Source organism: Sus scrofa, chromosome 2, assembly GCF_054392235.1.
Source record: "Sus scrofa isolate SSC_HxYL_T2T_F1_AM1 chromosome 2, Sscrofa_HxYL_maternal_Yorkshire_Landrace_v2.0, whole genome shotgun sequence".
In the NCBI taxonomy this organism is placed as follows: Eukaryota; Metazoa; Chordata; class Mammalia; order Artiodactyla; family Suidae; genus Sus; species Sus scrofa.
This window is the reverse complement of record NC_139384.1, coordinates 154,842,181-154,860,282: the sequence shown is the minus strand read 5'-3', so window position 1 is coordinate 154,860,282 and position 18,102 is coordinate 154,842,181. Positions and strand designations below refer to the sequence as shown.

The window sequence follows — 18,102 nt, the reverse complement described above, 5'->3', positions numbered from 1 at the left end:
CAGGCTAGGGGCCCAATCAGAGCTTCAGCTGCCAGCCTACACCACAGCCACAGCAACGTGGGATCCAAGCCGCGTCTGCAACCTACACCACAGCTCACGGCTACGCCAGATCCTTCACCTACTGAGCGAGGCCAGGGATCGAACCTGCATCCTCATGGATACTAATCAGGTACATTACTGCTGAGCCGCGACGGGGACTTCAGCATTTGATTCTTGAGTTTGCACACTGCCTCTCTCTGAAGAACTCGGTGTAGTTTCCATCACCTACTCGGTGTGCACTGAGGGGGGTGCCTACCAACCCGGCAGGCACGGTGTCAGGGGCTGTGGAATGAAAAGTGAAAGCGTGCGCCCGGGCAGGTTGGAGGAAGTGAGGAGAAAGGGAGCAGGGTGGGACATCCTCATCCTGCCTGTGGGAATCTGGGGCTCCCCAAAGTTAAGTAATTCCAAAGATCGACCCTAAGTCATAGACTTTATATCTACCCCTTAGAGTGGATCTTTTTTGGTTTTTTTAAGGACGGCACCTATGGCATAGGGAGGGCCCCAGGCTTGGGGGGGAATCGGAGCTATAGCTGCTGGCCGACACCACAGCCACAGCCACGGCCACACAGGCTCTGAGCTGCATCTGCGACCTACACCACAGCTCACAGCAACATCGGATCCTTAACCCACGGAGCGAGGCCAGGGATCGAACCTGCAACCTCATGGCTCCTAGTCGGATTCATCTCCGCTGCGCCACGACAGGAACCCCTATGATGGATCTTTAGAGGACCCCATGTAGTTCTGAGGCATCCAGGGTAACCCTTTAACATTTATGAAAGGCCTCAAACCCGGCAAGGATGCAAAGATGAGGCTTGCGCAAGGGCCCAGAGCACTCAAGTGACGGAGCCTGGACTCGAACCCTGTTCCTCTGACAACAACTCCTGTGCTCCCTCGAGGTGCTCACACTGCCCAGGCCCCAGGGCAGCCCAGCCACACTCACCATCCGTATCCGCTCGTCTTCAAGATTCCTGAGGACAGTGGCAAACTCCTGCAAAGACCTTGCTGGAAAAGAGAAAGGGGCCATGAGGTGGACATAGAGCGGCAGTCCCCTAGGAACCCTTCCCAACAGAGCCATTATGTTACGGATTGAAATCTCTTGGCACCGGCAGAGCCCAAGGACAACCCTTCCCAAGGCTCCCTTGTGCTGTGATCATTAACCATTAAATGACCCAGAAGCGCAGGATACCCCACCGGGCACGCAAGAGGGCAGGGTTTCCTCCAAGGAAAAGACCTGCCTGTTCCTGAGCGGACCCAGGATCGATGGGATGCCGTCCAGCCCCCGGGCTGGAGCGGGCAGAGTTCCTCGTAGGAGCTGAGGCATTTCCTGCCCAGGATCCGACCTCCTCAACCTTTGCTGCGGGGCTGCGTCAGATCCAACCTTTTCCCTGCACCAGAGCTAAGCAAACAACGCGGCTGGTCTCGGAAGCCCCGTCTCTGACTCTCCTCGGGCTCCTCCTGAGTCCTGCAGCCTCTTAGGACTGCAAGGCAGCTGGCAGCACTGCTGTCAGACCCCCTCCGCCTGAATTATTCCCCAAGGCAATAAGCATTGCAGGCAGTAGCCCTGGGGATGTTCGAGACCTTCCGGTCTTGGTGGGGAAAAGCATCCCTGATTGAGGAGTCCCCTGCTCTCCGCCGTCTCCCCACGGCCTCCGACCACCCCCGGACTCCGACATTCGGCATGGGGACAGGGATTCCCTCAGCGCCTGGGGGCCTAATTCATTCAATGGGAGCATCTCAACTCTCACTCACTTAATGGAATCAATCAAGATGCCCAGTGGAAGAAGAATAAGGTGCCTGATTTGACAGTGCAAATAAACCCCTGGGCTTTATTTGATGATGCCCGTGAAGACGGAGAAGGTGTGCTGAGGAGTGAAGCAGCACACGGCGAAGGGATGAATGCTCCCCATCTCTCACCAAGGAAGAAAAGGGAACCGGGGGGTCACTGGGACCTGGACCCTGAGCCTCCCTCGCCATCTGAAGGCGGCGGCAGCTACAGGATTCCAGCCAGGTCCTGCCAGGCCAGAATGCGGGGCCTGCTGACCAGACTCCCCAATTTTCCAGGAAGCTGGAAAATTGGAACTTGACAGGAATTCAATGTACATAGGGTAATCCAAATTTTTTTTTTTTTCATGAGCATCAAAGAAAACACGGCTGCATTAGGACCCCGGCCCACGAGCTCGATCGCTTTTAACCACTGATGTCACCCTTCCCCCATCTACCCCTGCTCAGCTTTTGCTCTAATCCGCCAGGGCTATGATGGGCAAAGAGCGTCACAAAACCAGGCAGCAGCTGCCTGCTGAAGGAGGGCAGAGATATGGACCCCATCACCAACCTTCACGCTTCCCCCACAGCCCAGAGGGTAAAGCGAGACCTCCCAGGACTCAGAGAAGCCTGGGGAGCCCTGGCCCCTGCCCCTCGCTTACCTCGGCCCCCTCCACTGCTGCCACAAGCCTTCTTTTATGGCACTTTTCATGCCTCCTGTTCCCCGGGGAGACGCAGCGAGGACACTGCAAGGTGTGGGAACCAGTGACCTTTCAAGAAAATCTTCTATGAGGTGAGGACTTACCTATACACATTTCGTCATCTGTTTCTGCATCTCCTATGCACTGAAATTTAAATTCATTCAAGGAATCTGCAAATTTCCGCTTCGCCGAAGACAAGTCTAGCAAGAAAAAGAGTAAAACAAATAAGTAAATAAAAGAATTACTGAAATCAACTGCCTTGCCTATTTGCTGCACTTTTTTAGTCCTTCAACTGAGACAGCAGCTAGCAGACCTGCTCTTGGATCCACGTCAAAGCCCAAAAGAAAGGACATTCCAAAGAGTACACATTTGTTTATGGCATGAAATGACCCATTTGCTTTAGACGTTGATAATTTGGGGCTGTGTTTCCTCTAATCACTCTGGTCCTTGCCGTAAATCCTCAAGCTCCACAGTGACACTGATGCTGCCATCTCCACCTGACACGGGTGGGAGCCCACTTGCCTGAGCAGGGCTGGGAGGAAGCCTGGGTCTGAGCCCACAGGGGCCTCTACACATGAGCAGCCACGGCCCCGGGCGCCGGCTCTGACACTGGCCCTCCACCCCTCCACGGGGTCCGCGAGGCTGCCCTGATGGCAGACTCAACCAATACACCCCCCCGAAGCCCAATGCACATGACAAACTGGCATTAGGTAGGGAGCTGGCATGAAGGGCCTGGCACTGCCCATCCCCGTGGCACTGGAGCACCCGGGCCTCGTCTTCTGATCCAAGGACGCATGAGGCCCGAGTTTGCAGAGCAGAGCGGCTGCCAGCCTGACAACGCTCCACCTGAAGCGGTGCCCTGAGTCGCCTTGTTCCAGCCCCGCCAGGAGAACGAAGCGCTGGCAGCGTTCTGAGTTGGGGCAAAAGCACCCCCCACACATGGTATCTATAAAGCAAGCTCTGGGAGACCCTTGACAAATTGAAAAAAATAAGCTTTCATTTAAGACAGTAATAAAAGCCAATGATCCTTCCTGAACCCTCAGCTTCTGTGAAGGGCATAAAGCACCAAGGTACCTTTAAGTGGCCTGACAGACACGGCTGCTTGGCACAAATGTGCTTAACTTAATTCCACGCGCAGCCTTCCTGCAGATTAGGCTAATCACTCAAATTACCCCCGGACATGTTTCCCTCATTGAAGGCGAAATGGCATTAGGTTCAAATCCCGGAGGAGGGAAACAAGAGGTCTGGCTTTAATAAGACGCTGGGAGGAGGGGGCGGGGATCCTGGGGGCGCAGATGAGCAGGACCTGTTGGGATAAAAGCAGCCGCGGTGCCCAGCACTTCAGTTTAGCTCTTAGAGGTGTCCCTTGAGGTTAGGGGTCACTTTTGCCCATCTTTGGGTTTGGTTGGTTCCTTTCCTGTCCATGTACCTGCTCAGTATGTACTGAATAATGGGGGGGGGAATGACTATATACAAATCCAACCCCTGCTTTGAGCTCAATAAGCCCAGTCTTCATCCCGAGCAAAGGAGCCAGTGAAGAACCAGGCAGGCCCGTCCCACTGTTCTCGGCTCTACGACTCAGGCCAACCAGGCAGCTCATGGCTACCAGGGGCTCCTGCTGCAGGACAGCCCTCCCAACCAGAGCTTAATGACACAGGTCCCCAGGTGGTTTGCGCCAAGCCCTCCACTGGGCACCAGAACAAGAAGGCACCTGCGGTGGAGGAGAACGCCGGAGCCGACAGCCAGTAGCCTCTGGCCTCTCCCTGAATCAGTCACTTTAATGGAATAGTTCTTGGCAAAAAGTCTAGAGATGCTGGCAGGGAATGGGGCACCATCGCTTAAGACTGGCCACCGCCAGGCTGGGGAGATCCCCAAGAACCACAGTACTCCCTGGCAAGTCAGGAAACAAAGAGATGCAGCTCAAAGTCAGAACACTGGGGAGGAAGGATGGGCGGCCACAGGCAGGCAGGAAGAAAACAAGGAAGAATGATCTTTCCGAGTTGAAGACGAAGCCCTGCAAGTGGCCCAACCACACAGTGCGTGGAATGTGAGCAGGTGGTACGCAGTCTCAGCTTCCCAGGACGTCCTCTGATCAGAGAGGACGGCCTGAGCAAAGCGGCAGAACAGGACTGCTTCTCCATGTGCCCAGCAACCCTCCTGTGCCCCCCAAGAGGGCGAGACAGGCTCAAGCTGGGCCATCGTCTCAACAAAGCAGAAAAAAGGAGCAACGTCGGCCAGGCTAGGGAAAGCTCCCAGCACGCGCCTCAAAAGCCTTGCTGCCAAAAGGAGAGTCGAGAAGTGGCTGATAACGCACAACGGGCCTTTGTGGGGCCTTCCACGGCAGGCCCAGCGAACCCGGAGCAGCCTGTGAGCCCGGCCCTCTTCGAGGTCACCCAGAACCCCAGCACAGCACAAGCCGAGAAGCGCTGCCGGCCCCGCGAAGCTGATAAAGAGGCCGCTCCCCTGGATGGGACATTAGGTAATGCGTCCTGGAAAGAGCGAGAAGCCCAGTTCTAGGCTCTGAAAAGGCACTCACCATGGGCTTGAGTGACTCCGGCCCGAGAAACTCTCTGGACAAAGGTACAGAGGACACCTGCGGCATCTAGTCCCCGACTTCGGGGCCATCGTCGCCAGCTGGCTTCTCCCTTGCGCTGCACAGGGTCCTGGTTATATACTGATGAGCCCCTTCCCCAGCCCCCTGCCCTCACTCCACCTCCACTGGCTCCTGGGTTCGAATTTCAGGTCCCTCCTTTACCAGGTAGGTAAGTAACCCTGGCTTAGTCTTAACGTCTGATAGAAGTATCAGCCTCTGAGAGAGGAGACCTCCCTAGGCTGTCAGGAGATCCAGCGACACACATGTAAGCACACTATAGTGTCAGCTTGGGTTCCAAGCAAGGCTGGGCCGTTCCTCCTTAATACAAAAGCCCTCCAGTAACAGGACCCAGAGCAGGTAATGACTGCCAGTCAGAATAGCCATTAGTAAATCTGCAAATAACAAATGCTGGAGGGGGTGTGGAGAAAAGGGAACCCTCCTTCACTGATGGTGGCAAGGTAAATGGGTACAACCACTATGGAGAACAGTATGAAGGTACCTTGGAAAACTAGATATAGAACGACCATATGCCCCAGCCATCCCACTCCTGGGCATATATCCGGACAAAAATCTCATTGAAAAAGATACATGCGCCTGTATGTTCACTGCAGCACTATTCAGAACAGCCAAGACATGAAAACAACCCAAATGTCCATGGACAGATGAATAGATTAAGGAGATGTGGTATGTATACACAATGGAATATTACTCAGCCATAAAAAAGAACAAAATAATGCCATCTGCAGCAACATGGATGGAACTAGAGACTCTCATACTGAGTGAAGTAAGTCAGAAAGAGACAGACAAATACCATATGCTAGAACTTATCTCTGGAATCCAATATATGGCCCAAATGAACCTGTCTACAGAAAAGAAGCAAACTCATGTGGAGAACAGACTTGTGGTTGCCAAGAGGGAAGGCAGAGGGAGTGGGATGGACTGGGAGTTTGGGGCTAGTAGATGCAAACTGTTGCATCTGGAGTGGAGAAGCAATGAGATTCTGCTGTATAGCCCAGGGAACGATATTCAGTCACTTGCGATGGAACATGATGGAGGATAATGTGGGGAAAAGAATGTATACATTCTTGTATATACACAATGTACATTCAATGTGTGTGTATATATATATATATACACACACAATATACATGTACATTCAATGTATATATGTGTGTGTGTGTATATATAACTGGGTCACTCTGCTGTACAGCAGAAATTGACACAACATTGTAAGCCAACTATAATTTAAAAAAAAATTTTTTTAAAGATGACATCCAAAATCCACTGCTTCAGGAGTTCCCATCAAAGCTCAAGGGAAACGAATCTGACTAGTATCCATGAGAATGCAGGTTCAATCCCTAGCCTCGCTCAGTGGGTGAAGGACCCGGAGTTGCTATGAGCTGTGGTGTAGGTCGCAGACGTGGCTCGGATCCCAAGTTACTGTGGCTATGGCACAGGCCTACAGCTACAGCTCTGATTCAACCCCTAGCCTGGGAACCTCCATATGCTTCGAGTGTGGGCCTAAAAAGCAAAAAACCAACAAACAAACGCCACTGCTTCTTGGCTACTTCCACCCCAAAAAAGTGCTGGCATCTGAAGTAGGTGATCACGCTGGGGCTGCAGCAGCACAGAGCCTGCTTCCCGGAGCCCACGCTCAGCACACATGGCAACCTCGCAGGGGCATTCCGGGCAGAGGAGAGCGGAAGGCGGGGAGGCTGGCCCTGGCACTGGGTGCACGCCAAGCTTCGTGCACCCTGCTCATATAACCCCACTGTTTCATGTTCAGGCAGCGCAAGACACAGCGAGGAGCCAAGCAGAGGCAATAATAGTCACTTTGCAGAAACATCTGCTGCTGGAGAGGCAGCGCGCTGGCCAGCGCCTCTGGGGAGGACAAGGAACCGCTTTACCGAGAAAGGAGACTCTGCCACTGAGGGAAGAGACGGGGCGGGTAAGGGCTATGGAAGCCACGGGAAGCCTGGGCGCTGGCAGCCTGCTCCCAAAGCTGTGGGCTCACCAGAGGATGGAAGGAAAGCCCTTCTCCCTGGAGACGCCGTGCTCCGCCACAGCAGACACTAAGCTGCAGAGTTGAAGAGAAAGCCCCGTGCGGTTCTTTCTCTCACTGAAACAGCAGGTGCGTCCTCATTTTTAAAGTTAGAATCCACCTGCATCTATACAAGTTTTACCAGTAATACCACCCGTCAAGCCTTTTCCCTTTTCTCCTTGCATAAAACTTAACACACCTGTGCGCACGCGCACACACGCATGTGAACACACACCTACCAAAGGGCTCAAGGTAAGCTCACCGTCAGACTTATTTTCAGGGCATCTGATTTGCAAGGTGGACCAGACTGGACACAACTACTTTAAAAAAATGTGTTGCTCCTCTGTCACTTGTTCCTAGACTTAGAACCACCTACCGCTTCATAAAGACTGACCACAAGGGCAGGACCTGCGACAGGACCGGCCTCCTGCCTGCTGAACGCACAAGACCATCCACGTCCACAGGCCTTGTTCATCTCTCCCTTCTCTGAAAGCCGATTACCCATTACGCCTCATCACCCTGCATTTGGAAGGATGCTTGAACTACTGATCAGGGGGTTTGTGTCGCAATGCACACTGCATGCCCAGGACTGGGCTGCACGAGCTGCCCCTCCAAGGCTGCTGGACTGATCCGATGGCTTGGCTTGTGTGTGGTCTGTGAGATCCCCCGACAAGAGGACCCATGCTGAGAGGTAGACACGAGCCTGGGAGACTGCAGTTCTGCCCCGCAAGCCCCATGCCCAGGTAATTCTCTCTGTCTCCCCCCTTCTCCCCAAAGAGCCAACCAAGGGCCTCTTCCAGCCACACAAGTCACAATCACACCCACGTGTCACCCTTAATGGCAACAGTGTTCTTCCCAAGCCTGTCCATTCTGCCTCCTAAGCATCATAGTTCTCCCCACTCCCCCGTCACCAGCAGCAACCCCTAAACCAAACACTGCCATCTGCCTGGGCATCGGCAACCACCCCTCCCTGCCCTCCGCACATCCATGGCTGTCCCTCTAGGCATTCGCCACCAACCATGTCAGCTCCAGCAGTGACTTCTGCGATGGTTTCCCAGAGCTCAAAGAACAAAGTCCATTCCAAGGCCTGAGAGATGCTACAGGGTCTGGGCATCCCCCCCACCAACCAGGGGACTCTAGAAGCCCTGGCCCCCGCCAGCTTCTGGGATATGCCTACTCCTACCAGCAGCCCTCTGTGAAACAGCTCCTCCCTCCAAGAAGGAGTCAGTGACTTCCCGAATCAGGCCAAACCCCGCCCCAATTTCACCCCCAGCATCTTACGTACCTCTTCCCCACAGCAATTTTATCTTGTTCGGGTAATTATTTGATTACTACCTCTGCGACTGGAATGTTCTAGAAGGGTGAGAACCAGCCCTTTATGCTCACCACTGTATCCTCAGAGCCTAGCACAGTGTCTGGCTGAGAGCGGGTGTCACACAAAGAACAAACGACAAGGGGTGTGCATCGTCCCTCACACTCATCAAAGGTGAAGTTCCCAATACTGTGCTTGACAAGTTTAAAAAAAAAAAAAAAAGGCAGATCGAATACATGAGGAGAAACTTTCCAACTTGTGTGAGTCTGGCCAGAGCTCCCATCGTAAGCATGTGCTGCCTGTTAACACACAGCCCCCTCCCCTGCTCTGTCTCCAGGGGAAGGTTCCCCCGGAGCTGGAGCAAGAGCCGCCCACACGCACACACAGCAAAATCTTCTCTGCATCAAGGGACCAGGACAAGAGGGCTATAAACACACCAACTGCTGGTCACAGCCAGGTGTCCCCTTAGTCAGTCCCAGCATGTCCCCAAGCCTAGAACTAAAACAGATGAAAGACGAGTCCCCAGAGACTCTTCTCCCTCTCCCCACATCTGGCCAAGCTGAGGACACAGCCTAGCAGAAACGGTGCTTGGTGAGAGGCATTTTCCCTGCAGTCACCATTCCCCCAGGTCTGCATTTGGCTTTTTTTTTTTGCTTTTGCTTTTTAGGGCTGCACTCGAAACAGATGGAAGGTCCCAGGCTAGGGGTCCAATTGGAGCTGCAGCTGCTGGCCTGCGCCACAGCCACGGCAACTCGGGGTCCGAGCCACATCTGCCACCTACACCACAGCAAGGCTGGATCCTGAACCCACGGAGCGAGGCCAGCGATCAAAACCGCATCCTCATGGATGCTAGTCTGGTTCATTACCCCTGAGCCATGGATGGGAACTCCCTGTCATTTTAAACGTAGTTCCCCTGCTCTACTGTAAATAAAGCAAGTGATATCCCGTTGTTTAATGTTTCTACAGCCTGAGCCCTACATTATAAGAGCCAAAGGAACAGACCGTGATGTTCAGGCAGGGTAAGAGCTTTCGTCTCGCCTCTGTGATGTGCAGTGCTGCCTGTGGCCTCTAGGTGGCAATCAACTGTACCAGAGAACGTGCGCCAAGACCCAAGGAGAAGAGACCACGGCCAAGCCCCAGTGCACTGCCGGGGACAGATCCTGTCCCACTGATGAAGTCACCCACTCAGGAAGGGAGATGTCCAGTGGAGGCGCCATCAGCAATGGGGGGAAGGGGCCTGGCCTCCTTGGAGGAAGAAGCATCCTAGTGCATTCCAAGAACCTACACTGATCTTATCCATTCAAGCCTGAGACAAGGAGAGGAGGAGCTGGAGGGATGAAGTCACCACCAAAGTGTCTCTGCACTGTTTCCAGTCTGGCTGGAGAAGACTCAGAAAACGGCTCATCTCACCCACCACATCCACCGAGGCATATCGCATAATGTGCATTCCGAATAACACAGCTGTGTGCTTTTCCTAAGGCCATTTCCCCTAAAGCTGTATTTCCTAAATGAGGCCAGAGCCAGCACTGACTCTGGAGATTTTGATTTTCCAACCAGAGCACTAAAGCTAATGAAATTTTAAGAGTTGATTTTTTTTTAATAAAATCAAATAGAACAAAGACAGGTGTGGCAGCCGTTTCCAGATGAGGTTTCTAATTCTCTTTACATGAAAACCTCCTTCAAGAATAGGAAGAAACCCAAACCCACGTTAATCTATATCAAAATATCTTTGGGGGGGCAGTTCTGCACCCACAGCATGCAGAAGTTCCTGGGACTGCCTGGGATCAAAACCAAGCTGCAGCAGTGACAATGCCGAATCCTTTCCCCTTAAGCCACCAGGGAACTCCCAAAGTGACTTTAAATATACCATGCACTAGTTAATTGTGCACGAACGTGGAACACGTACCTACCGAGCACTTTAAATCATCGAGCACTTTAAATCATCCTACCCGACAATCGTCCTGCTGAGGTGCAGGATAACTACTCCCATTTTGCAGATGGGTAAACGGACTCGGGGAGGTTAAATGGCCTGTCACACAGTTAATGAGGGGGAGCAGAAGAAACCTAGTCTCTCTGACCCCAAAACTCTTAGCTACCACACCACATTGCCTTATTTACGCAAATAATTGAGAATCTGATCTCAAAGAAATAAAAAAATGACCTGTATACATTCCATATCCTTGAGGAGAACACAATTTAGAAGGGTCTAAGTGTGTATACAAACTTACATATTAGAGCAGTACATGCTAAGGCAATTTGAGAGTTTAAATAAAGAAATCAATCAATCAGTCAAACAAAAAAATCCACAGAAGTCTAAGAGGGATATTATTTCAGGGACCATTGGAGGAGGCGTCCCAGAAAAAAAAAAAAAAAAAAAAAAAAAAAAGAACAGGAAGAGGCATTTGAAGTGCACCTTACTGCTGTATAATAGCACTGGGAACTATATCTAGTCACTTGGGATGGAGCACGATGGAGGATAATGTCAGAAATAGAATGTCTCTATGTATGTGTGACTGGGTCACTGTGCTGTACAGTAGAAAATTGACAGAACACTGTAAACCAACTATAATGGAAAAAACAAAAATCATTTTAAAACCATGAGTTAAAAGGGAAACCAAAAAAAAATGAAGTGCACCTTAGAAGTTCAGTACTATCTGGATTTATAGAAATGAGAAGAGGTGCAGGGCAGGGGAGGGTGGCATGGGAAGGTATTCTAGAAGCAAGAATGGGAAGCAAAGGGATACAAAGGCAGAGGACCTACCCAGAAATAGCGGCAAGTTCAGCTAATGGATAGAAGACTAGGAAGAGAGGTTAGAGTCAAACCCGGGAAGGACTCGATGCCAAGCTAAGGAATTTGGACTTCCTTCCTAAAGAAATGGAAACCAGATTTTTCTACAGAAGAGAGACAAGATCAACTTAAACACTGACTATGCTTCTCGCTAAGGAACCGGCCCAGAACTTAGCTTTGGGACCTCCAGTCTCTCTTTCCACCCAGATTCACCACAAGGACATGCAACTACAGTCAAGGGGATTTCTCCTGGTGGGATGGCAGGCGACAACTCTCAACTGGACACTGGTACCCAGACCACTCAGCCTAGGGATAAGGAGAGCACGAGGGCTTCAAAGAAACTCTGCTCCCTACTGAAAACTCCAAGTTCAGGTCCAGTTAGGAGTGACCAGTAACATCACTGTATATATATCATTACAGCTGACTCTTAACACAGGGGCTAATTGCATTTAATTTATAGTTGTCCCTCCACAGTCAGGTGCTCCGCATCTGCAGACTCAACCAACCACAGACCCACAGACCATGTCGAAGTTATAATTGAAAAGTAACTGCATATAAGTGGACCCATCCATTTCAAACTTGCATCATTCAAGGGTCAAGTGAATAAACAAACGATGTATACAAAGACACCTGTATTACCCAAGTGCCATATCAGCTTTTCCTCATAAAAATATGGAGAGTTTAAGCGGCAACATTTAATCACTTAGATGTTAGATAAGGAAGTCAAGGACTAGCTTAATGACAGTATATGTCACACAGCAGGTGCAAGATGAACATTTGCTAATCAATGACCATGACAATTAAGCGATGCAGCAACAGATCTATAATGTGTAAAAATTAACAAACAGAAACTTCGATTAAAATAAGAGTCAAGAGGCCAGGAGGGTAAGCTCTCATGTCCTGCAAAGATAACAGGGCCCAGGAGGGAGGAGAAAGACTTCTTTCTCCGGCTGGGCCGTTCCTCCTTAATACAAAAGCCCTCCAGTAACAGGACCCGGAGCAGGTGATTATTACCTGTCAGAATGGCCATTAGTAAATCTGCAAATAACAAATGCTGGAGGGGGTATGGAGAAAAGGGAGCCCTCCTACACGGTTGGTGGGAATGTAAATGGGTACAACCACTATGGAAAACAGCATGGAGGTTCCTCAGAAAACTAAATATAGAACGACCATATGACCCAGCAATCCCACTCCTGGGCATATATCCAGAAAAAAAAATCACTGAAAAAGACACATGCACCTGTATGTTCACCACAGCACTATTTACAACAGCCAAGACATGGAAAGAACCTGACTGCCTGCCAATGGATGAATGGATTATGAAGATATGGTACATATACACAATGGAATACTACTCAGCCATAAAAAAGGACAAATAATGCCATTTGCAGCAACATGGATAGAACTAGAAACCCTCATATTGTGCAAAGCAAGTCAGAAAGACAGACACCATATGATATCACTTACATGCGGAGTCTACAATACGGCACAAATGTTCTATCTGCAAAACAGAAAAGATCAGGGACATGGAGGACAGAGTCCTACTTGCCGGAGGGAGGGGGAGGGAGTGGGATAGATTGAGAATCTGGGTTAATAGATGAAAACTCTTGCACTTGGAGTAGGCAGGCAGTGAGATCCTGCTGTATAGCACAGGGAACTACATATCTAATCACTTGTGATGGAGGATAATGTGAGAAAAAGAATGTATATATATGTATGACTGGGTCACTCTGCTGTACAAGAGAAATTGACAGAACATTATAAATCAATCATAATAAATTTTTTTATTAAAAAAAAGATGAACTGAGACAAACAAATGATTAGAGAGAGATAAAAGGGCTTTTGAAGCCTCTGGCTCCTCTTCCGAGGCTCCTTGGTGTCAGGCTCTGCCTCCAGTGCTGTCTTCCTCCTTTGCCTCTCCGCCACCTACACCTGCAGCTCCCTATATCAATGCTCTCACCACACTTCCCTTCTTTTCTTGAAATTCTCCTCACCCCCTTTTCCTCTAAACCTATCAGAACCTGTCCCTTTAAAATTAAGCTTTCAGAAGATCCAAAGGCCAAACCCCTTAATTTATTACATTCCCTGGACTAAAGCTGAACTGCAAGCCACAGTCAAAGATTTTTCCCAAAGTAATCAACGATCCTCACTGATTTGCTGAGGAATTTACCAGAGCCATTCAAATGTATGAACCAGAATGCTCTGACTTCTACCAGCTAGTTCACATGCTTGTGGGTGAAGGCCAGGCCCAACACTGGATGAAAATTGCTGACAGGGAAAATCCTGGAGGTCTCCAGAATGGCAACTGGGAGATCAGCCCAAGGACTTACCATATTAAAGGCTCAACCTATCTCTAAGCTACTTCATCAGGCAATTCCTAGGGCTTTTCCAAAGTTTGTTGATTGAAAAAAAAAATCAGGTATTCAAACAAAAATCTGATGAAACTGTTCATGATTATGACAATCGACGTCAGACTACTTTTTAAAGAAATTCTGGTCTTCCTTCAGATGTTGATTCCACTTGCACAGCTTTTAAATCTATGCCTATTAATGTGCTGAAATGAGACCTCTCTCTTCTAAAACAAGGGACCAAGATGGAATAGAAACTGTGTCCACTCCAGATTTAATCGATCCAGCAAAGCAGCTCTCTCACACTGTGGATGAGTCACTGAAAAGGAAGGCTGCTACAACTCTTAAGCTTCAGCTCCAGCAAAGAAAGGCCCCCAAATGAACCCAAAACCCACCCAATTTCTGCTATTACTGCAAGGAGATAGGACACTGGAAAAGGGATGCTTACGAATGTGAGCGCCTCAAGCACCTTGGGCTCTCGAACCAGCCTTTCCAACCACCTCCCGACTCTCAGTGGCAGGACTCCAAGGAGCTGCAGGGGCTCTTCCCAGTTCTCCCTCTTCATCGTCCCGGAGAAGCCCTCCTCCAGATTCGGGATGAATCACTGCCAACCCCACGTGAGAATGGAGCCACACCTGCTGCTCAACGCCACTCTGACAGAACAGTCCCTGCCTCGGATACTAACACAGCCCCAAGAGTGGGGATCCCGAACAAACCTCAAAACGTTCCCATCTCTGAACCTATGCCTTTTGTGCAGGCCCTCTGAGAGGTAACACCCTTCAGTTCCTCTGCCCCCTCCATGCATGAGGTTTAGACGTCTTAGAAAAGTACCATGCCCAAATCACACAGGCTAGAGCAGGTACGCAGAAAAGGGAAGCCCCCTACACTGGTGGTGGGCGGGTAGTTGGTGCAGCCACTATGGCCAACAGTATGGAGGTTCCTCAAAAATCTTTTTTTTTTTTTTTGTCTTTTTGCTATTTCTTGGGCCGCTCCCACGGCATATGGAGGTTCCCAGGCTAGGGGTCGAACCGGAGCTGTAGCCACCGGCCTACGCCAGAGCCACAGCAACGCGGGATCCGAGCCGCGTCTGCGACCTACACCACAGCTCACGGCAACGCCAGACCCTTAACCCACTGAGCAAGGGCAGGGACCGAACCCGCAACCTCATGGTTCCTAGTCGGATTCGTTAACCACTGCGCCACGACGGGAACTCCCCTCAAAAATCTAAAAAGAGAGTTGCCATATGATCCAGCGATCCCGCTCCTGGGCACATGTCCAGACAAAACTATAATTTGAAAAGATTCACGCACCCCATGTTCATAGCAGCACTATTCGAAATACCCAAGACGTGGAAGCAACCTAAACGTCTGTCAACCGATGAACTGAGAAGATGCGGTACGTACATACAGTGCAATCCTATTCAGCCATTAAAAAGAATGAAAGAATCACACTTGGAGAAACATGGGTGGACCTACAGATTATCACACCAAGTGAAGTAAGTCCGAAAGACAAATACCATGTGATACTACTTCAATGTGGAATCGAAACTAGGACACAAATGAACCTACCTACAAAACAGAGAGAGACTCACGGACACAGAGAACAGATCTGTGGCTGCCAAGGAGGAGAGGGATTTGCGAAGGGAGGGGTTGGGAGTTTGGGGTTAGCAGGTGCAAACTATTACACAGAGGATGCATAAACAACTTACCAAGTTCCTACTGATAAGCAAGGGAACCACTCTATAAAAAAGAAAATATATATATACATACACACACACACACAATTATATATATGACAGAATCAGGAGTTCCCATCGTGGCTCAGTGGAAACGAATCCGACTAGGAACCATGAGGACGCGGGTTCGATCCCTGGCCTCACTCAGTGGGTTTAGGATCCGGCATGGCCATGAGCTGGGGTGTAGGTGGCAGACATGGCTCGGATCTCATGTTGCTATGGCTGTGGTGTAGGTCAGTGGCTACAGCTCTGATTGAAACCCCAGCCTGGAAACCTCCATGTGCCATGGTTGCGGCCCTTAAAAAAAAAGAAGTGTGTGTGTGTGTGTGTGTGTGTGTGTGTGTGTGTGTGTGAATGAATCGCTCTGCTCTACAGCAGAAATTAACACAGTGTAAATCAACTATGCTTCAATAAAAAAATTTTAAATAAAGAAAAATAAAATAAAACATAACACATGGGGGAGGTGGCGGAGAAAAGTTACCGAAATTCCTTTCTCTCAAAAGGAGGAAATAACTCTAGAATTTGACAGGAGCTCCTCAAAGACGCCAACCAGATGAATCAAATGACCCTCTGACATCTTATATTTGCGCCATTTCTGATGATACTAAAACTGATTCTGGAAACACAGATCATTTGTCCCTCGTCAACTACCAAGCTTCTTATGGGCAAAATCTCCATAGGATATTGGCCAAGTCTGTAGCACACCTCCCCTCAAGATTCAAACAGATCACTCAAAATCTCTCCCCAGAGTTAATCAATATCCCATAAGAACCCCTTCAAGAGAGAAAGCTCGTAACAGACGATTACAAGGCTCAAGGCCTCATTCTCTGTTGCACTAGTTCGTGTGATACTCCTCCTTGGCTGGTGAGAAAACTGAAAGGCCAAGGGTGAAGGTTGGTCCAGGATCTCTGAGCAATAAACCTTACCCCTGACCACCTGGAGTTCTGAGCCTTCACACGTTATTAACATCCACCCCCGCGCAGAAGCGACGTCTTCACTGCCATGGCTTGGGGCAGGGCATTCTTAGTATTCTAGCTGATCAAGTTAACCCACACCTCTTCGCCCTCACTTGGGAAGAAAAAACAATCCACCTGGACAGGAATGATGCCTCCGTTTTCGCTCTCACAATCCCCAGGGCTGACTTGGATGATGCAAAGTTCTCTAGCGGTTCTGCTGGGTTGCTCTATGTGGATGATTTACTTCTTGGTTCTCCTTCTCAAGCCTCCTCCAAGGAAGACAACATCCACTTGCTAAAGCTTTTCGCCTTTCGGTGACAAAGGTCACCAGGGTAAAACTGCAGTTTGCCACAACTCGGGTTCAATGCTGAGGGTGTCCGACATCAGAACAAAGGACACACCTAGATCCAGAATAGGCTTCAAGGTGTCCTAAGTTGCCCCAAATCCAAAACTAAGCACCAACAGTGGGGTTTTCTCAGGGTGGTTGGTTATGGCTGAAACGGGATTTCACACTTCTCTCTTATGGCTAAACTTCTATGTGTTTTCCTAAAAAAACCTGCTCTGACCAAATTTTATGGGAAAAAGCCAGATGACACAGCCTTTAAGGCCATAAAGGTTTGATGAACCCACCTGCCCTTGAGCCTCCCGATGATCAGATTCCCTTTTCCCTTGTTGTACAGGGAAATGTACACTCGCCCCTAAAACATGGAGACCGTCATCGGCCACAGTGTATTATACAGAGCCAGCGACTGGGCACTGTGGGACAGGGACACCCCTCTTGTCTTAGAGCCAATACTGCCACCGCCTTTTTGGTTAAGGCCCACAAGAAAACCACTGTGTGATTCCCAAGAACGAATTTTATACCTCACGCAGTAGAAGCCATCCGGAATTTTCACCACACTCAAAATTTCTCAGTCACCTCGCCTCCTATGAAGTCCTTCTGTTAATTAACTGCTCCTCACTTAACTATTACCATGCAATACGTTTAACCTGACTACTCTTCTCCCCTTCTGTCACTTAAAAAGTCCCTCACAACTGCTCACAGCTAACAAATTACCTCCATCACTCTTCATGATGATTTGCAGTAAATTCCCTTGATGTCTCATAGTCCACCGATGGTTCTTATTTAAAGACAACAAGTATCTATTAGGTATGCTGTTAGGTTAGGTATGCTATTGCAACTCCTTCTGATGTTATTGAGGCTGCATCTTCACCTGGCTTCTGCCAACCAACAGACTGAATTATAGGTTCTTACACAAGCTTATACTTTAGCCAAGGGCAAAGCTGCCAATATTTATACTGATAGTAGGTATGCTTTCAAGAGGAGCTCATGATTTTGGAATGTTGTGGAAGCAGCACAGCTTGCTTACTTCCAGTAGAAATAAATTTTTTTTAAAAATGGCCCCTATGCTCAGGAATTACTGGATGCAATACTGTACCCACCATTTTGGTAATTATTAAGATTCTAGGACATTCTAAACTTGATTCTCTGGAAACTAAGGGATATCACCTTGCTGGCATTTCTGCAAGGAATGCTGCCCTTAAACCAAAAGTAGCCACACCTCTGTTATGGTCCAAATAACTATTTCTCCGAATGGTAACTTAGAAAAGCTGGCTAGAGAAGTCTAAGTACTGACCAAAAAAAGGCAAATCAAGTTTGAAAATTCAACAATCGTAGGTTTGATAAAAAGAGAAAGTACTGGTTCTCCAAATGACAACCCAGTCCTACCACCAACTAAAATTTCCACTCCTCGCCACTGGACATTCATTGCACCATTGGTCTGCTAGCAAAATGACAGCATTTGTGAATCAATATTGGTGGGAGACA

The 18,102-nt window shown here is 49.4% G+C and overlaps 1 protein-coding gene across 26 annotated transcripts in view; it reads right to left on the bottom strand.

Moving 5' to 3' along the window:
* ARHGAP26 (Rho GTPase activating protein 26) overlaps positions 1–18,102 on the bottom strand; it is a 457,576-nt gene that overhangs the window by 333,525 nt on the left and 105,949 nt on the right. For 23 of the 26 annotated variants that reach the window (XR_014838940.1, XR_014838941.1, XM_021085446.2 and 20 more), the window contains 2 exons: positions 2,606–2,701; positions 980–1,041 (listed from right to left, as the gene is read on the bottom strand). Coding sequence is in view for 24 of the 26 variants with exons in the window: in XM_021085446.2 (XP_020941105.2) it covers positions 980–1,041; positions 2,606–2,701 (158 nt within the window). In the remaining 2 variants the exon portion in view is untranslated. Of the gene's footprint in view, positions 1–979; positions 1,042–2,605; positions 2,702–3,023; positions 3,552–17,138; positions 17,267–18,102 lie in introns of those variants that run through there. The other 3 variants (XM_085014887.1, XM_085014890.1, XM_085014898.1) reach the window with 3 other exon arrangements.